The following is a 20,322-nucleotide window of genomic DNA, read 5'->3' on the forward strand; positions in this document are numbered from 1 at the left end:
ATTAAAGTCAGAAATCTGAGATAAAAGTCAGAGCTCTGAGAATTAAGTCAGAATTCTGAGATTAAAGTCAGAATTCTGAAATTTTTCCAATATTAAACTGAAACAATACTCAAAAATCAGTAAACTTTTTTATATTTTCAGCGGATCTAATCCCCTTCCGTAAATAACAGTTTAATTGCATGTATTATCTTAATGTTTGGAGGTTCAGGTGGAGGCCAGAGCAGCTGACTGGTGGGAAGGAGGAGGAGGAGAAGGAGGAGGGAGGCGAACAATCGGGCTGGACTGGCTGCTGTTATTTCTCCCCGACAGACAAACAATCTGAACGGGCAGGAGTTGCGAAGCAAGCCGCTGCTAGAGGCGTAACAAGCCTCTGACAGAAAGCACCTGACCTACTTAACCTTCATTACAGGAACAACCAACTGTTACTTTACAAGCCTGGAGGTTATAATTTAACCAGAGCCCCGGAACGAGTTGAATTGGGTGACATTTATTATGTCTATATTACCGTTCACCCCTCCGATTGTTAAGAGGCTACTGGGCTGGAAGAAAGGAGAACAAAACGGACAGGAGGAGAAATGGTGCGAAAAGGCTGTCAAAAGTCTGGTAAAGAAGCTGAAGAGGACGGGGCAGCTGGAGGAATTGGAAAAGGCCATCACAACACAGAATATCCACACTAAATGCTTAACCATACCCAGGTAAAACCACTGGCAGCAAACTCGCACAAGTAGCTCAGTCTAAGTAGCAGCTGATGGTGATGATGACAGCTAATGTTAGCCCACAGCCTGCTAGATAGCATGAGCTAGCATTAGCTCACAGTGTTACCAAAGCACCTGATAGCTAAAACATTTAGCCATTATATTTATTAAAGGGTGTAAAATATGTTTAGAGATAATTAACAAAACATAAAAAAAAAAATAAACACCAGAAATTTAAATAATACTAATTATTATTGCAATTTTTTAGGGTTAAAATAATCTTACAATGTGCTATAATGGGGTTATAATATCTGTATTTCACATTTATGAAAGTCTATTCATTTCCAGATAAAATAGAATAGAATAGAGAAGAAAATCCTTTTATTTTCCTACAATGGGAAAATTCTGGTGTTTACAGAAGCAAAAAGATTATAGAAAAAATTGTCACACAAATGTGGACCTTAAAAAAATTTATAAGAATAACATAGTAGAGTTAAAAGATAAATAATTAAATACTGTAATGTAAAGTATTTTTAACAAAATAAAACTGTGCACCTTTATCTGTACTGCAGGATCAGGTCTATGGAGGAGCAATCCTGCCATAATTAAAAATAAATACAGAAATAAATAAATGCTTCAAAAATAAATGAGCATACATTAATTGCCCCTCAAAAATACAATAAATAAATAAATGTAGGTAGAAATGAAATTATACAGTGAGACATAAATGTATATATCTCTTTTAATTAGCTTCTTTCTTTTTTCGCCTTTGTAATAATTAGCGTATTTACTTATTGTCCGTTACAATCTTCAACTTTATTTATGTATTACTTATTTGAAGTATTTATTTATGTGCATGTGATATTATTTTTGTCTGTGTCGTTCTTTCTTTGTATTTTTTTACCCTATTTATTTCTTTCGTGCTATTTATTTCTGCCTGTCGTATTTACATTTCTGTATGCATTTCTACCTCATTATGCAAATGAGGAGGGGTGTGTCCTAGAGGGTCACCTTTCTGCCCACCTTCTGTAATTTTTTTAATTATGGCAGGATTGGTTCTCCATACAGTACCTCATTAGGGGTGTAAATCACCCCCATCATGGTGATTCGTTTCAGTATAAATTTCCTCACCCAACGAATCAATTATTTTCGATACTCAAGAATACACCACAATTTGATTCGATTATTTTTTTTTTTACCTTACAGCCTAGACAATGTTTCAATTTTGAAATAAATCAATGAAAGCTGTAAAATTGTTTTGCATTTTAACAACAGCAAATAACAGAAGTAGCAAAGTTGTACTCCACCTAGGCCTATGAAAACCTCATCGATACAAAACGAATATTATTTACACCCCTATACCTTCATCCAAGGGGATGGGTTAAATGCAGAAGTCAATTTCTCCAACGTGAGATCAATAAAGTTCAATTATTATTGCTATTTAAACGTGTATTGTGTTTAGCTGCCGTTCATCATCTGCTTTATAGGGTTATATCCAGAGATAACCTATGTCATAGTACACAGCTGTAATAATCTGGCATTGCAGAGCTCCAGCTTACAGAGGATGTTTGGACTGAAATGTTTACATTTGGGGAAGGTTGTTATTAAGGTTTGAGCTTTGGATTCCCCATAAGGGAAACTGATCTGTCCAGGAAAATAGATTGTTATACATTTTGTTGTGTCTTCAGTGAACCCTACTAAAAGAGCATAGTACTGATAGCTTCAGTACCTCCTACTTACTATTTCTGACTTGGTTGGCAACAGTGCTATGGTTGGTGATAAAAGTTATTATAAACATTAGAGCTGCAACTAACGATTACTTTGCGAATTGATTAATCTGTCAATTATTTTTTCGATGAGTCGATTAATAATCTGATATCCAAAGATTCCTTGAAGAAGATCTTTTATGAAATTAAACCAGGTGAAACTCAAGCTTGTCCATATGAGGAGTTATAGATAGTTTATGACAGCTCTATCTAAAATGTTTATATTTTATTTTACAATTTCGATATACCGTAATTACTGCTCTTTTTGGCTCACTCTGTCCGCTAAAGGCATGTTTTACAGTCTCTATACTCCAGTTAACAATAATTCTCTTACTAAATTAGTTGACGATTATTTCAATAATCAATTAATCCTATTAGTTTTTTCAGCTCTAATCTACATTTACATGGATTGCAGGACAATCCATGTAAATGTAGATGTCCATTAGACATTTTTGTTCAATGAATTTTTTTAAATGTCCAAAATAGGAAAGTTTTGCTTTTTAATCCACTAGAGAGATGTAATCGCACATCTGCTATTTATATCGCATATGGTCCGATATCATACAAAAGAAAAAGAAAAAAACAGATATTGGAATATATCTGCCTGCATCTAAAATCTGTGATCTAAGCATGCTAATAGAAGCAGTCTGCTTCTTTTTAAAGTTCATGTAACTTATGAGTTAATACAAGTAGGTTAGTTGTTTTTATACATATCGCTGTTGATTTTTGTACTCTGAGTAATATCATTTGATCAAGCCTTTTCTACTATTCCTCTCTCTTTAATTATTAATAAAAGTATGTGTGATCTGTGTTGATATCCAATCAGGTCAATATTGCTATTGGTCAGATTCAAAGCAGCAATCATGGTATTGTATCAGAAATGAAAAAGTTGCAGCAGGACATCTGTATTCCTTGTTTTCCACTAAACAGGAGGGACGTCTGGCATATTTGTGCATTGTGACAAAGCAGAACACAGCAGGTCACAGAACACAAAAGAGACAGGTATGCATCCTATAGCTTATCAGGGAAACCACCATTGTAGGGTGACTCTTTTTTGTATAGGTTACAGAGCCCTGTTCTACCACAGTGTTTAAAAAGGAATAATGTAAAGTTTTAGTTCAGCTGTTTTTGTCATCAAATATCTGTTGTATGCATTTAATTTCTCTTTTTAAGATGCAACTTCTATCTTTAAATGATTTTTATCCTGGTTAAATACTATATAAATTAAGTGAAATTCCTTATCTGTTTTCCACAAATTTGGTTATAAAACTCTTAAATGAGTTTAAAAGGATTAGTTTTGTTTTCTTCTCATGATGAAATATTACATGAATAAAATTAGGATGCTGTAACAGAATGATCAGATTTTTATCTTTTTTTGCTTTTACTGGTACAATGCATTAATGTTAAAATATTTGCCACAAGGGGCTTGGTTATTTGCCAACATGGTCTGCATTCACCAACAGACATTTAATATCAGAACTTCCAGAACACCGTATGACATTCTGGTCGTACATTTCAGGTCGTTAGATGGACGTCTGCAGGTGTCCCACAGAAAAGGTCTTCCTCATGTGATCTACTGTCGCCTGTGGCGCTGGCCAGACCTGCAGTCTCATCATGAGCTGAGGGCTGTAGACCACTGTGAATTTGCCTTCCACACTAAAAAGGATGAAGTGTGCGTCAACCCCTATCACTACCAGAGGGTAGAGACACCAGGTGAGTTTTTGGATTACTGTGCTCTACAGATAGCTGAAATCATGTAGCAAACCATAAATGGAACTGATCTCTTGTACTTTTCTAGTTTTGCCGCCTGTGTTGGTGCCGCGGCACTCAGATATTCCCGCTGAGTTTCCACCACTAGACGACTACAGTCCATCAATACCTGAAAATACCAATTTTCCATCCGGCATTGAGCCTCAGAGCAACTACATACCTGGTGAGAGATATTGTGTTTCTCTAAATTTAAACTGTCAGGTTTCTCCCATTGAACAATATTTTTTTGTGCATATATTAGCTTGGTAATAAAACGAGATATGTTAGAAAACATATTCGAGCATCTCTTGACATGAAACATTGAAATGTCTGTCAAAAAATAACTGTTTAAAAAACTGCTTTGTTGTTTCTCCAAAAGCATAAAAAACATTCTAGGCTTGAAAATGTGACGTTTGTCAGGTTTTGGTTGTTAAATGTGCCGTTTATTACAGAAACGCCCCCTCCAGGGTATCTGAGTGAAGATGGTGAGGCGAATGAACACCAAGTCAACCACAGCATGGACACAAGTGAGACTCATCACTATATTCACTACCTAGGCCCTAATTTTCTGAATATCCCCTCATCATAATCATGATCCAACCCTGCTCTCTGTTTTAGGTTCACCAAGCCTTCCACCCAGCCCCGTTTCACCCACCAACAGTAATCCTAGTAAGATAAAATCAAACGGCTCAGTTTTTCTCTTCTCATCATCTAGTGTGGGGCAGTGTAACAATAAATGATAACCGGAGTCAAATTACAGATATTTATTTTTCTGTTATGGCCTTGAGTAATAAGTTACTAATTAAATATTTTGGTTTTCTAGTTCCTTTTTAGTTTTGATATTCATTTTAACATTCTGAACTTTTAGTATTTTTGTCTAACCCATTGCTTTGTTAGCTATTTCTTTCATTTCTTTCATCAAAATGGCTCCTTTAATAAAGACTGACTTTTTAGTACATAGAGAAATATATTAATAGACCACCATCACCTATTGGCGCTGGCAAAACATGGTGGCACCACCCCAACTCAGAGTAATTATATGTGGTAGGATCATAATAAATCAATAACTCAGTGAATATCAGACCTTTCATGTATTTGTGCTGCAAATCTTCTAAATATGGCTATTATTCAGTGTATTCCAATATTTTAGTGCGGTTAGAAATCATTCAGAACATTTGCAGCCACTCACATGTTCAGAAATGTTTTTGTATTTATTATATATACACTATACACACAAAGAAACAAAAGTACAATAGAACAAAAAAAGATGACAATGATTAATATTGAAGGTACAGACTTCCACTTCACAACTACATGTACAACTCTGTGGTTATCTATCTCTTAAAAGGCCATTTGAATAAATGAAAGGGTCTTTGTAATGTGATACAATGTTAAGACACCAAGTACTGTAAATACAAAACTTCAGTTAGAACTGCAAACTTTTTCCCTGCAGATACCACATGACCACACAATGTGTTTTTGTGAACGTCCTCATTGGAATACATAGGTTTTCTTTTGCTCTTTATAATGTTTGTTTCTTTTTTTGGTTGTGGACATTGCAACTCACCGCTATGGTGAGCAGAATGATTTATTTCTAAGTGAAGCTTTTACTGACTCATAGTTCAAGACAATGTTTTGCTTGTTTAGTAACATAAGCCTGTATCTGCTAATATCTTCTAATTTTCCACCAATCCAGACGTGCAGCCGGTGACATATTGCGAATCCGCGTTCTGGTGTTCCATCTCTTACTATGAGCTGAACCAGCGCGTAGGAGAGACCTTCCATGCATCCCAGCCCTCCCTCACTGTGGACGGATTCACAGACCCCTCCAATTCTGAGCGCTTTTGTCTGGGTTTGCTGTCCAACGTTAACCGGAACTCAGCCGTAGAGCTCACGCGCCGACACATCGGTACAACCTTTTTTTGTTTTCTTTTAGCCCGTCCTTGCTTTTCATCTTTATTCTTGAAGGAACCTGTAAGTTGTTTGCTTGGCTACAGTCTTTTCTGCTCCTTTTCCAGGACGTGGTGTAAGGTTGTATTACATTGGAGGAGAAGTGTTTGCAGAGTGTCTTAGTGATAGTGCCATCTTTGTTCAAAGCCCAAACTGCAACCAGCGATATGGGTGGCATCCGGCCACAGTGTGCAAAATACCTCCAGGTCAGTGTGAAAGTGATGCACATGACATTAAAAAGTAATCTGAGATATAATCCAATGCCCAGAACATTTCATGTAGATTAAAGATATCTAAAGGATATGTATGCTTTTACTGAAGTAGCATCATCTTAGACAAATATCCATTCCTTCAGTTGTGTAAATGCCTTAAAGTGTTTTCTATGAAGTCAGGATTCTGCCAAATGGGCAAAATCAATAATCATACAAGAAATTGTATTTAAAACGCATCTACATGCTTTTGCTTTTTGCTTTGCAAAACCAGAGGTTTACAGAGATTTCTTCAAGAGACCCTTAAGTTTATAGTAGATTGATTCAGCAAACAGCAGATCTACTAAATGCCTACTGTAAACAGCCTAAGATACTCATTACCTAATTACTTTCCTAAACAGCAAACATCATATTTAAATAAGTATAAGTTGTTTTACCTATAAATGAACAGTGGATATCACTATGTAATGTGCAGATCTTAAGGTTTATAGATGAATATAACTTTTTTTGTCTTGATATAATTTCTCTCTGTGGTTTAGTTTAGTAAATCTTTGACTGTAAAAGCAGTAGACTTGGGATAAAGTATTTTATGAAAGTTCGATAAAGGCATTAAAAACACTTTATTAAACAGCGGATATGATTTTAATTTTTTGCTACAACATTCAAAATCACATTTATGTGCTCCTGAGGGGCGTTATATTTTGAATAGTCCATTGCACCAGAAAAAGATTAGGGAATCGTTAATTTAAAAAATGACAACTAGACCACTTGTCGAAAAATTTATCGACTGATTAACCGAGGTGCAAAAAAATTGTTAGTTGCAGCCCTTGTACTTTACCGTGTAGACCATCACAAGTAGATAAGGTAAAAGAATCACTGACAAAATTAATTGATTTCTGATTTATGTGATGCTGACTGAACAAATAAGGGACCAGGGTTGAGCAAAGGCCAATTTATTCTCCTGAGGCATAGCCTCTGCAACCGTCAAATCTGTCTTTGTGTGCGACAATGCCCCCCCGCGCAGAGGTTCTGCAAGAGTCATCGTGCATCTTAAAAAATCCTGGCTACACGTTGGACGGTTGCAAACCTGTGCAGACCTCAAGCGGAAGTGCGCTGACAAAAAGCGGCTGTGATTGGTCCTTGGTATGCCTTTCCGGCTGTCTGTGTGGTCGTCCTTCTCGATTCGGTGCCGGGGCACGCATTTTAAAAAAACCGAGGAGTAATAACAACAATGGATAACCACGACAAAAAGGTTGATCGAGGAAGTTTGGAAGTACAACCACTTGTACGATGCCTCAGACATGTTGTTTTGGAAAATAAACACTCCCGCCAGCGCCGCCGAAGAAGTTGTCGTGATCATCCGCCAAAGTTCCCGTAAGTTCCCAAATAGGCTCCCCCTAGCGCTTTGGCGAGAAACTGCTGTGCGTCCCTAGAAATTCCAGACCGACGTTGCAGAAGCATACCAGCAAAACTGGTTTGTGACCAGACGCAAGCGAAACTGGCTGTGTGTGGTTGCAGAAGTATAATCCGCCCTTAAGCCTGACTCTTAAAGGGCTGGTTAAACTCCCGCAGCAGAGTGTCGCAGTGAGCGGGTCACAGATATGACGCAGACATTTTTGATTTATGCTCAATATTGAAGAGTTTATAGCACGCCACAATGCAAAAGGGGAAAATCACGAACTAGCTGTGGGTCTAGATACGGCCGAGGCGGTGAGGAAATTGGGGCAAGTTTGTCCAACAACTGATGGACATTAGGGCGAAAAAAGTGCGAAAAGGTGGAAAAAGGGTCCCAGCGTTCTCGCGCCCCTCGCTCTTCTAGCTGGTCCAACTTCACGAGACATTTTCCACAATGCACAGTCAAAACAAGCAAACAAAACAAGCCAGTAAGGTACCAAACAGGAGATATGCATAGTGTAGAGCGGATGTAGATCTGATCAATCAGAGGCCTCCTGTCTATGGCACTGTATGCGGTCACCTACTATTTGGGAGAGGTGCTGCAGAGTGTCTGCGGAGGGAGCGGAGACGTCTCTGCGTTCACCGTGAAACCTACGCAGACGACCTAGTTTTGAAGTATAAATCAGCCTTTAGCCTTATTGGGATCAGGCTAGTTGCACAGAATAAATCACAGCGGTACGTTACATAGTTTTTCTTCAACCGCTCATTTTCACAGGGCAGGGAGGGGCTGCTGCCCAGACAACAGAACTCGTGGGGATTACTCAGATGCATGAATCAAGCATATTATCCCTTTGTGCTTTGTTCTGATGAAGGAATATTTAAATATATAAAAGCTCAAAAAAGTAGATAATGCATCATATAGGCCCTACAAAAAATGGTAATTGTGACAATTAAGCCTGGATGAGAAGTATTGTCAGCAATGGATTTTGCAAAGTCTGTAATTTTCGTCGTAGATACGCTTTAACTATAAGCAAGAAAGAGAAAAGGAAATCCATGAAACGCATCGTAGCTGTTCTAAATAATTTCTTTGTAAATTATGTAAAAATAAGGATCTGGTCAATAAGAAAAGTTCAACTCAATTCTTTGCACTAACCATTGTGAACAAAGGTTAGACTACAGTGTCACCCTTCCCAGCCTGTAGCAGGTCAAGAGTTTTCTTCCTGGTGTCCTTTGACAGCTCTTTAGTCTTGGTCATGGTGAAGTTTGGGTCCCAATCCCAAACTGCACCCTATGCACTAACTCTTCACCAACGGGTGTCGCAGCCTCAGTGAGTAGGGTTAGTGTTAGGGATGATTTTCAGATTTGAGGCTGCAGAAAGTTGTCGTTTATACAGATAAGTTTAACAGATGCCATTAATTAAGGTAAAGGGTTAGCCTGGGTGCCATTCCGAACTTAGTCCCGCCCACAACGTTTGAGGTCGGGAAGTTCGGTCTGGCATTGCTCAATAGTGGCGCGAGTATGCTCGCACAATATCTGGAGGGCCAATCAAATTTTCAGGGCGGGCTTTATACGATGATGGACAGATGATCAACAGTAACGTAATCAACCATGTCACCCAAGCTGCGCTTAGGCGACAACAACAATGAGGGTTGAGGTGTGTAGATTCTGCTATTAGGTCTGTTCTAGAAGATATCGACAGCAAATTAATTTTAAAAGAGGAACAGAGAAACACGATCAAGGCTCATCTTCTTATTATAGGCGTGCAACTGCACGCTTTGATTTTTGTTGACAACAACTATGCGTCGCTTAACATACGTCACGCATTCCGTTGCTCTTATTGGTTGTAGGTCTATCCAATTGAGTGCAGAGGCATTTTTTTTCCTGGTTCGTTCGAAACACGCCCCATAATCACAGCTCTATGGAGCAGCATCAGACTCATATTCTGACTAGAATTGAGTAGGACTACGTCAGGCTAGTAAAGGGTGGAAGCCAGAAGAAATTCTACAATGTCATTTTCTGGATTATATATATTTTTTCATTGTGTCTCTCATGATTGAAGTATGTCCATCATGTAAATTACAGACATCTATCACCTCTACTGTATCTCCAAAGGTTACTGTCAGACAAATGTGGAAAAATGGCATTAAGTCTCCAAAAGATCTTTCATTCCCTTCTTTGTTGTTACAAAAAAAGCAAACATTTGGGGTGTGCTAAACACCGGTAGAGCTTCTATTAGAACCATGTGATTTAAGGCGAACAAGTGTGAACGCAGGATTCACATTATTAAGGTATATATTTGTTCATGTTAATTCAACCGCACAGTCACTCATGGGTACATTCAGGGAGCCGATAAATGTTCCTCTGAGTTATTCTGACTCCCTATGAATGTGGTAGGCTTTGAAGTTGGAGTATTACCTGGCTTATAAATGTTCTACCCAAACTACGTGTCTTTAGTCTGGGCAACACTAAGTCTAAACACATTTTGACAGGATGCAACCTGAAGATTTTCAACAACCAAGAGTTTGCTGCCCTCCTTGCTCAGTCTGTCAACCAGGGCTTCGAGGCGGTTTACCAGCTAACCAGGATGTGCACCATTCGCATGAGTTTTGTGAAGGGATGGGGAGCCGAGTACAGGTAAATATTTTGAATTGGCTTCAAATCGGTCAGAAAAGTGGGTTTAGCTTGTAGATTCTATTTCTCAGTAACTATTAGTTAGTTCCATTTGTTTTTAAAACAAGGACAAACAATTAAATGTTTGGTTATCATACAGATGGTCAAAAATATTAAAACACTTCGGATGCCATTTAAATCTAATGGTCTTGAGGTCTGTTGCAGGGATTAGGTCTGCTTCCTCTTATTCCTGTAATTTGTTTTTCAGAGCACATAACATTATATTGTGATGATACTACTAATACTCAGAAGTTTGTAAATCTAAATCCGTTGTTTAGTAAATATCCTGTCTCCAATGGTTGAAGTCTTGTGATTTTTTTAGGGAGAGAGATTGATGTTGTTTTAATAATAGTAAAGGATTTATTTAATGAGGAGGACATAAGTAAAACCTTTTCAAACTGCTGCTTACGTTCAGTCAGATAGCGGGGGAGTGCAGCTGTGACAGAGGGGAAGTAATGCATGCTTGTGGTGGTGTGGCGGACATGAAACAGGAGGGTCGATTTCTTTGCAGAGGGGATTTCCACAAGACTCTGGATATGTGGGTATTGCGTTTCTGTCCCACCAAACACCTTAGAGGAAAACATCTCCTGTAAACGATTAAATGGCTTAGAGGCTTGTGTGACTTTTAGCTTTGCTTGTGGGTTAATTCAGTTAATTCTACATAGTAAGGTATGCATTACATGCTAAAAATTTCAAACAATTACCTGTTTCACTTTTACTCTACACATTTAGCGCTATGATGCAGTACTTTAACTGAGCCCACACTAATAATTGTCTTGTGTGTCTAATCTGCAGACGTCAGACGGTCACTAGCACCCCCTGCTGGATTGAGCTGCACCTAAATGGCCCTTTGCAATGGCTGGACAAGGTCCTTACGCAGATGGGCTCTCCCAGTATCCACTGCTCCAGTGTCTCTTAGGAAAACTAGTGTCAACATGCAACTGAGTGCAAACCTTTTGCAAAAATGTCAAAGTGTTGTCAGTGATGAAGAAAGAAGCATTGTTCATTTCACTACAAGGGCACCTCAATGGAATGTCAAGCGTTTATTTCTGTAGTTCAGTTCAAAACCTCTAGACCAGGGGTCACCAATGTTTTTAAGGCTGAGGGCTACTTCATAAGAAGGGCTATCAATACTGACCGATGAATGGGAGGCACCAGTGTTCACCTAAGCTTTAAACATAAACATATTTTTTGTTACCTTTAATTTCTAGTTTGATTACTGTGATGAAATGTTCTACAGAGATTAAAAAAGAGCAACAAATAATAATAATAACAAAACAAAAAAATCAAACTTAGCCCACTGGTAAGTTGTTCTGTTTTTAGAAGATGCTGAGGGCACTTGTGTGATCCTTGAGGGCAGGTTGTTAGCCGCAGGGATGTTTGTGACCCCTGCTCTAGACACATTAAAACCAGAGTGATCTATCTTTTTAATTCTGTTATTTTTGATTAGTATTATTAACCCAAGATTAAGTTTCATGGAAATTTAGAATATTGAATCAAACATTTAACAGGATTACTTCATCTAAATGAACAGTACTAAATGCTTTGCACATGCCTGTGTACATTGAAGTTTCATTTTATGAAGTGAATGACCTAAATGAAGGTTTTAATGATGATGTAATTCTGAATGCACATGTATCTGCTTGGTCTCACATTTTGAAAAAGATTCAATCTGTTCAAAACGCTTTTATTTTAAATCATGAGTTGTAAGCAGCTGATTGTTACACTATATTAGAGAGTTTGTGGTTTGGCTTTATTTTGTTTTTGAGAAGATGAAACAGGTTTAACTAATCATTCAAATATTTCATTACTTAGTAATGCAGTTTTTTTTTCTCCATACAGACACTTCAAATACTTATTCCGCAAGCTTAGATCATTTTAAATTTAGCTTGCCTTTTTTTTTTTTTTTTGACTAATTAAGTGATTTAACCAAGATTAGTAGTTACCATTAATGTTTTAGCTTCTAAATGGAGGAGAATGTTTGACCTGATACAGGAAATAATATGACAGGTATTCATTTGTTGTTGTATTGTCATTTTAAGACACTACTTTCCCTATATTCATTTATTTATATATATTTTCTAATTTATGATATGATTGGTAGTTTGTCTACCCAAAGAAAAACAAAGCACTATTGTTTCTGTAAAAAAGAAAAATGTATGAACTATTTTTTTCTGTGAAAGAGACAGAAGTTATTTTTGCATATTATCTGACATGGGAATATATTTTTATGATTTCCTAAATATGACTGTACATAAATGTTATAATTTAATGTAGGAAAAATTCTTGAAGTAGTGATCCTGACTGACCTCTGCTGTAGGGCTGACTCATAAGACTTTACTAACAACGTCTGGACCAGGCTTCTGTGTCAAACACTATTTCTCTCTTAATAGAGGTAATATGGCAGACAGTTTTCCTCAGAGGAATTTAGAAAACAGAACTGTGGGGTGAAAATGAGAACAAACTGTTGTAAATCACTTTCCTTGTGGATAAACAACACACTTCCAGGTTACAGTGCTTATCATATTACCTTGTAGTACCGGTAAATGCTTGCCAAAAAAAATAACATACTATATGTACAGTGTCATAATATAAGGCATGTGTATTGTTACTGTCATTGCCACCGTCTCTGACTCAACAGTGTACATCCTGCACTTCTGGTAAGCTGTGTTTCCATGTGATTCCTAACACTGGCATGGTAGTAGCCTATGTGCACTTTGGTGCGATATGTTGTTGGTAGGTATCTGTTTCTTTATTTTTTTCATTGCTTTTCTGGGTGATGTCTTACATACATGTGGCTATTTCCCTTTTGTCAACTGATCTATTATAAATGTGAACTTTTATTAAAATGCTACAGAGGAGTCTTCTCAATGTTTCCTAAATCTTTAAATATGTATTTAAACTCTCCCAATAGATGCTTGCCAAAGTTAAGTCTGTGCTGGAGGTATAAAGCCAATCTTATGTGGAAACTGCATTTACTGTAGTTTTGAATTTGGCAAACTAAACTGTTAATTGTAGGTCTTCTAAAGCAGCGGTCCCCAACCTTTTTTGCACCACGGCCAGCTATATGTCAGACAATATTTTCACGGACCGGCTGTCTAGGCGTAATCAGAGACAATGACACACGAAGTGTGCTCCTGATGTCCAGTCTGCTCCGTAGATTTGTTTTGGTCGCTGTAACCGCAGAAAATCCCGCTTCACAAAGATAGGATGTTATAGATAGGATGAGTCTTGAACTTAATTAACCTGTGTCAAGAGGCACAGATGCACCGACTGATGTAATTGGGAGAGAATACCGCAATTTTTTATATTTTTCAAAATATGTTCTAAAGCATGCCGCTGCTAGCTGCACCTCAGTCAGTCTGGATGAAGAGTGTCTGTGTACAGCAATTTTCACATCTTTTGAAGCCTTAAACAGTTTTTCTCCAAGGTTGTAGCTCTATCCATCTTTCTCTCATCTCAGCCTGCTCCCACATCTGACAGGATTTATGGCACCTGTACAGCATAATGTCACTACCACAGTTAAACATTAGGGTTATGGTTGACCAAGACTGAGCTTTGTAAGTATTCCCACCACACATTAAGCATTTAGAATAAATACCGGTACTTAAAGTGTTATGGACTCATCTAACCTCTTAAATGCATCCCAACTTAATACAGCTGTAAAACAATGCAATCAATTTCATTTTATCAAATGTTTCCTAAGGATACATTGATTTGCTTCCTTCTTAAAGATCAGATTTTTGGACTGCATGACTGATAGTCGTGCTTCAGATTCTACTATACCCACTGCAGCTCCTCCAGAGGAACACTGGATGAGTTCTGATTGAGAATCTCCTTAACTAGTCTGTCTGTCGTTTACATGGATGGACATTTTTTTAAAAGAACTACATCTGTCATACTCTTCCCATTTACAGATGATGGATTGAACAGTCCTCTGTGCCCAGAGCTAATAATAACATTTGTTGCTTTTCTTTTCTTTAAGGTTTATCTTGACATATGTTTGACCTTTCCACTTTGCTTTTTAATCTCCATTCTGTTTAAAATAAAAATTATATATTTGATAACTTCATAGTAGAGCTGAGATTAAAATATACACCATTTATCGCTCAGGTGAATTAACAAGACAATTGAATTCTATATTCAGAAATGGTGTACTAGTTGCAAATGCATGCATTCTTTTTAAAAGCAATGCATTTCATTCAATCAGACTGCACACCTTTGAACTTTATGTTGATCTAACGCACAAAATCCCAGTAAGTTCATTAGTTTGTGGTTTCTCAATTGGGAAATGCTTATGTGATGTGATTTCCTTTGCAAGGCACTGTATAGACTGAATGAACAAACCTTTGTTTCAACTACTCATTTTATTTGCTGATGTACATTGTTTTTCCATTTCTACATATAGCATCTGTTTGAACCAAATTGAGTAGTAAAAACGGCAGTTGTGAGATAGTGTTCACAATAAATACATGAAAGTTACTATGAAACTAAAAAAAGAAATGGTTTTGCTGATTTATCCGAATGATCATTAAGTCTTTCATGGATAAGGCACATATGTAACAAAAACATATGTTGAAACTACCTAAAAACAAATATGAATCAAATGTCCCATGTTTTTTCCACCCAGTTCCAACCTTCTATTGAAGATCACACAGGGCTTAAGCATATTAAAGGACGCTGGGGAAGAAGAGGAAGGACTGGGGCCACACATAGCTTACCCTCTCAATAGTATTTCAGTATACATTGTTTCATTCTAAGAATCTCAGAACTATTCTTACAGTGCCACCTGTGAGCGAATCCACCTTCCAAGTATGATGAGAACGTCAACAGGCACCTGTGCTGACCCCAGAAAAAAAGTGGAGGGACAATGGCTGAGCCGCAGGTAACCGATTTTAGCTGTCTTCACCAGAAGATAACCCATCTATTTCATCTTCTTCTCCACCAATAGCCATCCAAAAGGCCTTTGCCACCTGGAAACCACAAAAAGTTTTCAGACCAAAATTCACTTTTAAACTGAAATTTTACACTTCTACCTTCAACGACCCATGTTTATTTCCCTTCTATCTGTGGTTAAAACATGAACCTTTGTGATGTCATTTTTGGCTGAAAACTTTAATGTTTGTTGGGGGGATTTTTTAATATGCCTTTTGGGGCCCTTCACAATGAGACTCAAAAAGCTTTCCAAAATTGAAATGCAAGTTTTTTTATAGTCTCTATATCATGTTTTTTAAGCCTTTCAAATTCAACAATAGGAATTATAAACCAATTATAAAAACACTGCCTTTGGCACTATAGAGTATTCATTATGAAAGTTGTTTTCCGGGTCTATTTTGCAAAATAGCACTTTGGGCATGCCGTTGATAAAGGAATAGCATTATAAGAGTTGAAATATTTAGCATGATATAGTCCCATTTAATATGGACAGATTATAAACTGCTTTTTCTTTTTGCTCTTCTGTTTTCCACCATAAATTAACATAATTGGTGCAAGGAAGAATTTACCATTATTTGGCTGCAGACAAAATGCATTGCTTATCAATTTTTACACTAGTCAACTGAGCCTGTTCTACATAAATAGTTGTATTTTTCCCATGCTTAAATTAGTTGCAATAATATCAAAAATACACTGTCATTATGTTCCCAGCCTTTTCTGTGAGCTCTAGCATCTTAACCTCAAACATGTGTGTGTGTAAGCTAAAGTTGATCATCCAACAAATATGAATTTATTGCATCTAAAATATGACATGTTGACATATATTGCATCCAAACAGCCCTTTAAATTTGGTTTACTGCAAATATTTATATAGGGATTAAATAGGTTGTTTATCAGTACAACAAAGATTGTTTTTTTGTTTTTTTATTTAAAGAAAAAAATATTTTGATTAAATCAAACAATTAAAAAGGTTTTCTTGTCATGTAGGCTTTGTGGTGCTCACCAGAACTTCTTTCAGAGTTGCTTACCCCTTTATAAGTGAAAGATACAAATCTAAAAAGTCTTGAATATCTGAGCATATATAGAGGTATCAAAGTAAAGCAGCCATGCATTTCATTTTTTTTTTTTTTGTTGTTTAACTAAAATCATCATTTTAGGTGATATTCTGAAGATTATCTTTGCAATTAATTGAAAATACGGCGTATGACTACATTTCCAAGGCCCTGAAGCTTAACCTGTTTGAGAAAAAAGAAGCAGTTTAGTTACTAACCTTTTCAGCATGAACTTTTCTTTGCTCATGTGGTAAAGATGAAGCTTTATCTGCATGGTGAGATAAAAAAAATCCAAATTAGGTTGTATATCAGAAATGCTTTCAAAGTATAAGAATATACAACATTCAAACAAAGTAGCAATACAATAAAGTAACAATAAACTATCCCTAATTACCTTTCATCTCCTTTAATTTAGTAAATAGGCGCTCAAAATTTTCTGCATCTGCATCCCCAGCAGTTAGATTCGCAAGTTCCTGTATGTCTAAATTAGTCATTGCATCTGCAAAGAATGACATCATATTCAGTTTAATTCATAACATGGATAATAAATTGGTCCAACAAATGTTTAAAGTGATATTACTTGCCTACTACTGACACCTCCTGAGTGTCACGGTTTGAACCACTGTCTGTATGGTTGGTCTCCTCACTTGTGAGTGTGCCCTCTGCTGGCAGGCTGCAGGACTGTTCCAATAAAAGATATAATATAATACAGGTCAAGGTGTTGCAAATTTAGTTAATATTAAATGAATGGAAGACATAATCTAACCGGTGAATCATGGCTGTGGCGTGGGTTGTTATGTCTGGAAGCAACGAAGCTGCTCATTAGACCAAAACCCTGATTGTGCCCTGTTGAAAAAAGATGCCAAACAGTCATACCCCCTCATATTCACAAACCATCATACAAATAGAATATTTCTTATCAAGCTGAACTGAGTTTATCATTTACCATCCTTCATCTCCACACTGGACCACACATTGGCATTAAGAGCCTGGACAATTCTCTTTACTCCTGTTGACTCTGGAAAGTCATCTGGAATGTGCGACAATGATTAGTAAAAATGAATCCCATTAAGATCCTGTAAGCAGATGTATGTTTTTTTTTTTTCTGAGCAGAACTCACCGTCCTCATCTGGTAGCTCCTGTGGATTGATCTCCACAAGCTCAAATGCATGGGACAAACACCACTGTTGTGCTTCATGCCTAGTGACACCTAAAGAATAAATCAAATTTCATGCGTTTCCTGATGCTGTTTTAGGTGTTTATATTCTGCTTATACACCAACAGACTCCTTTAACTAACCATTTTCACAGACTCTGTCGCACACGAGAATTTGCACCTCTGGGCTGAGATCTTCCACCACAGGAATCCAGGGATTCAGTTTTTCCAGTCCATCCTTCTACAAACATCAAACATATATAATATAAACAGCAAACCAAAATAAATTTGTAGTAGGAAAATATACATTTTTCTAAAGGTAACATACCACTTTGCTGTCAAAGTAAGCAATGAAAGCCTGCATCGACTGAGCAATCTCTGAAGACATTTGATATGTGCTTGGTACAACACACAACTGCACATCAGCCGTATAATATTTGTTATTGATGGTCCAAGGATACCAAACAACCGTGTCCTCTCGCTTTGTTGGCTGAGGTAAATGCTGTGAGTTGAGTATTTCTGAGAGAAGAACAGAAAAAAAAATCAAACATAAGGAAGCATCACTAGTAAAACTACATTTAATTTGAACAAAACTCAGATAATTTAGTTAAATACTTTCATTTTAAAATCATTCAAATTAATAAGAGTAAACAGAAACAGTTTTCAAATGATAATATACAATGGATGCTTGGGGTATTACAACTGCAGTAATTGGTATATAAGGTGAATAGAACAGGTGAACTGACACACCCCTGGGGAGCGCCAGTGCTGTTGTTGAGAAGATCAGATAAGGTCCTGTTCACCATGACTTGCTGTGAATGATTAATAAGGAATGAGTGAAACCAGCTGATAATATATGGATTCACATTTTTTGCTTGTTTGATTAAGAACTTGAGGCTGGAGAGTATGAAATGCAAAACTAAAATCAATAAAGAGCGGTATAGCAAAAGCCTTGGGGTTTTTCATATGTTTAGCCACTAGACACACTATGAAATTGCAAGCATCATCAGTGCCTCTTATCAGAATCAGACATACTTTAATAATCCCAGAGGGAAATTACTCTTACATGTATAAGCAAATTGGTAAGGATGTAGTTGTGGACACACATCCGATCTTAGTTAACTAACCACCAGTTTTTCAAGACACTTCATCACAACAGATCTCAAAGTGATAGGTCTAAAGTCTGTTCTGTTGTGAGCAGTGTTTTTTGGGAACAGGTATAACAATCCCCCTGTTCCACAAAGATAGTAAAGTATCAGTATCAACAGATCTCTGAAAAAGTTGGCCGCTAAGCATGTGTCAATTCATCTGCAAAACTTTTTAGATAGCTGAAACATCTGCAAAAGTTCACAGTAAGAACACTGAAATACCATCTTGACCTTATTGGCGGTGACCTGTTTGAATACCTTATTGAAGGTAACATGATCAAAATCAATCATGTCCCGTTGCTGTGGGATCACGTTACAAACTATTGAGAATGTCTTGGTTTCTTTTGTTGGTATCACAATATCAACACAGAATTTAATAACATCTGTGATTACATCTGTGGCAGTGTCCAAGTTTTGCTCCTCATAAAATATTTTCCAATTTGTTGATAATAAACAGCCTGTCAATGGTTCTATGCTATAATCAGACCAGATATGAACTGTTATTATTTGGGTTGCCTTCTTGTAGGGATAGCTTTTTATATGGGGATCAAAAGAATAGAATTATTATCTAAGCTACAGAAATTTGATTTAAGATCTACATCACTAAAAGGAGTGAGAAGAAAGAAAGAAAAAAAACATCTCTCTGACAAAAAGAAATTGGAAGTTAATTAAATGTACTAAGATTAAAATATTAATTGAAATTACCTGACATGAAGACTTCACAGAAAAGGAAAAACAAAGCAATACACTGACTGAGGTCAAACTGGATACCAGCTTCCAGTTTTAATGTTAATGCAACAAACCAGGTGCCCTGATATTCAGATCTTCAATTTGTTAATTCTCATTTTTAGGTCTGAACCTCCGTTCTTATTCCAGGCTTCACTCTAAAGGCGAAAACCGTGTCTCACCAACATGGTAACTTTAAGGAACTGTTCAATTATTACCATACTGTAGCTGGGGTCATCTGGTCCGCTCTGCTAGCCTTGTTTAATATTAGCTTCCTAGCTAAAATGGGCTGTCCGTTCCCTGAAAACTTACGTTTTATCAGCTCTTCTTCTTTAAATTCGCCATCACAGCTAGTGACAAGCACGCATGGCAAAGCCATGTCCGTGTTTTCTTCTGTCGATGACATGTTTCATAAAATATTTAGAAACTGATTTTTAGCTGCTAGCTTACAGCGTAGCTATCTTCAATAACCTTTGAACTCCGAGTTCCGGAATACGTCACTTCCGGTTAATAAAATACCTTTAAGTTCACGTAAGATTCAAATTTAGGATAAATATTAATAATAATAATATATAAGCTATTTAAATCGGATTGTAGGGCTCAACCGCAACAAATGTGTTCACTTATTGAACAGTTTCTTGTTTTAAAGTAACGTTTGGAACAATATATATATATATATATATATATATATATATATATATATATATATATATATATATATATATATATATATATATATATATATATATATATATATATATATATATATATATATATATATTTTTTTTACCTTTTATTTTCTAAATCCAAAAAACACAGAAACCATCCATAACAGTTTTCTTTCAGAAAAATGAACATAAAAAAATAAAATA

The 20,322-nt window shown here is 36.7% G+C and overlaps 2 protein-coding genes across 2 annotated transcripts; one reads left to right on the forward strand and one right to left on the reverse strand.

Annotated features, from left to right (window-relative positions):
* Positions 1–253: 253 nt before the first annotated feature.
* smad3b (SMAD family member 3b) lies at positions 254–13,295 on the forward strand. Its single transcript, XM_038280444.1, has 9 exons — positions 254–695; positions 3,981–4,174; positions 4,260–4,394; positions 4,663–4,737; positions 4,829–4,879; positions 5,907–6,119; positions 6,229–6,366; positions 10,254–10,398; positions 11,230–13,295. The coding sequence occupies exons 1-9, from the start codon at positions 493–495 to the stop codon at positions 11,351–11,353; spliced, it is 1,278 nt and encodes a 425-aa protein (XP_038136372.1). The 5' UTR covers positions 254–492; the 3' UTR covers positions 11,354–13,295.
* Positions 13,296–14,786: 1,491 nt separating this feature from the next.
* Positions 14,787–19,940, reverse strand: aagab (alpha and gamma adaptin binding protein). The gene is made up of 10 exons (XM_038280372.1): positions 19,763–19,940; positions 17,905–18,095; positions 17,721–17,817; positions 17,542–17,631; positions 17,368–17,451; positions 17,188–17,267; positions 17,006–17,102; positions 16,816–16,920; positions 16,640–16,689; positions 14,787–15,407 (listed from the first exon to the last, which is right to left on the reverse strand). The coding sequence occupies exons 1-10, from the start codon at positions 19,854–19,856 to the stop codon at positions 15,330–15,332; spliced, it is 966 nt and encodes a 321-aa protein (XP_038136300.1). The 5' UTR covers positions 19,857–19,940; the 3' UTR covers positions 14,787–15,329.
* Between the last annotated feature and the right edge of the window lie 382 nt (positions 19,941–20,322).

This window comes from Cyprinodon tularosa, unplaced genomic scaffold (genome assembly GCF_016077235.1).
Source record: "Cyprinodon tularosa strain WSP-4 unplaced genomic scaffold, ASM1607723v1 ctg16, whole genome shotgun sequence".
Classification (NCBI taxonomy): Eukaryota; Metazoa; Chordata; class Actinopteri; order Cyprinodontiformes; family Cyprinodontidae; genus Cyprinodon; species Cyprinodon tularosa.

What these genes read in the sequence shown, in the direction of transcription:
- smad3b (XM_038280444.1), top strand. Translation starts at nt 493, where the DNA reads ATGTCTATATTACCGTTCACCCCTCCGATTGTTAAGAGGCTACTGGGC. An exon ending in CCAGAGGGTAGAGACACCAG is followed by an intron (nt 4,175 to 4,259) that starts GTGAGTTTTTGG and finishes GTACTTTTCTAG; the next exon opens with TTTTGCCGCCTGTGTTGGTG. An exon ending in ACCCACCAACAGTAATCCTA is followed by an intron (nt 4,880 to 5,906) that starts GTAAGATAAAAT and finishes CCACCAATCCAG; the next exon opens with ACGTGCAGCCGGTGACATAT.
- aagab (XM_038280372.1), bottom strand. Translation starts at nt 19,856, where the DNA reads ATGTCATCGACAGAAGAAAACACGGACATGGCTTTGCCATGCGTGCTT. An exon ending in GGAGCTACCAGATGAGGACG is followed by an intron (nt 17,452 to 17,541) that starts GTGAGTTCTGCT and finishes CGCACATTCCAG; the next exon opens with ATGACTTTCCAGAGTCAACA. An exon ending in CAGTGTGGAGATGAAGGATG is followed by an intron (nt 17,268 to 17,367) that starts GTAAATGATAAA and finishes TTTTTTCAACAG; the next exon opens with GGCACAATCAGGGTTTTGGT.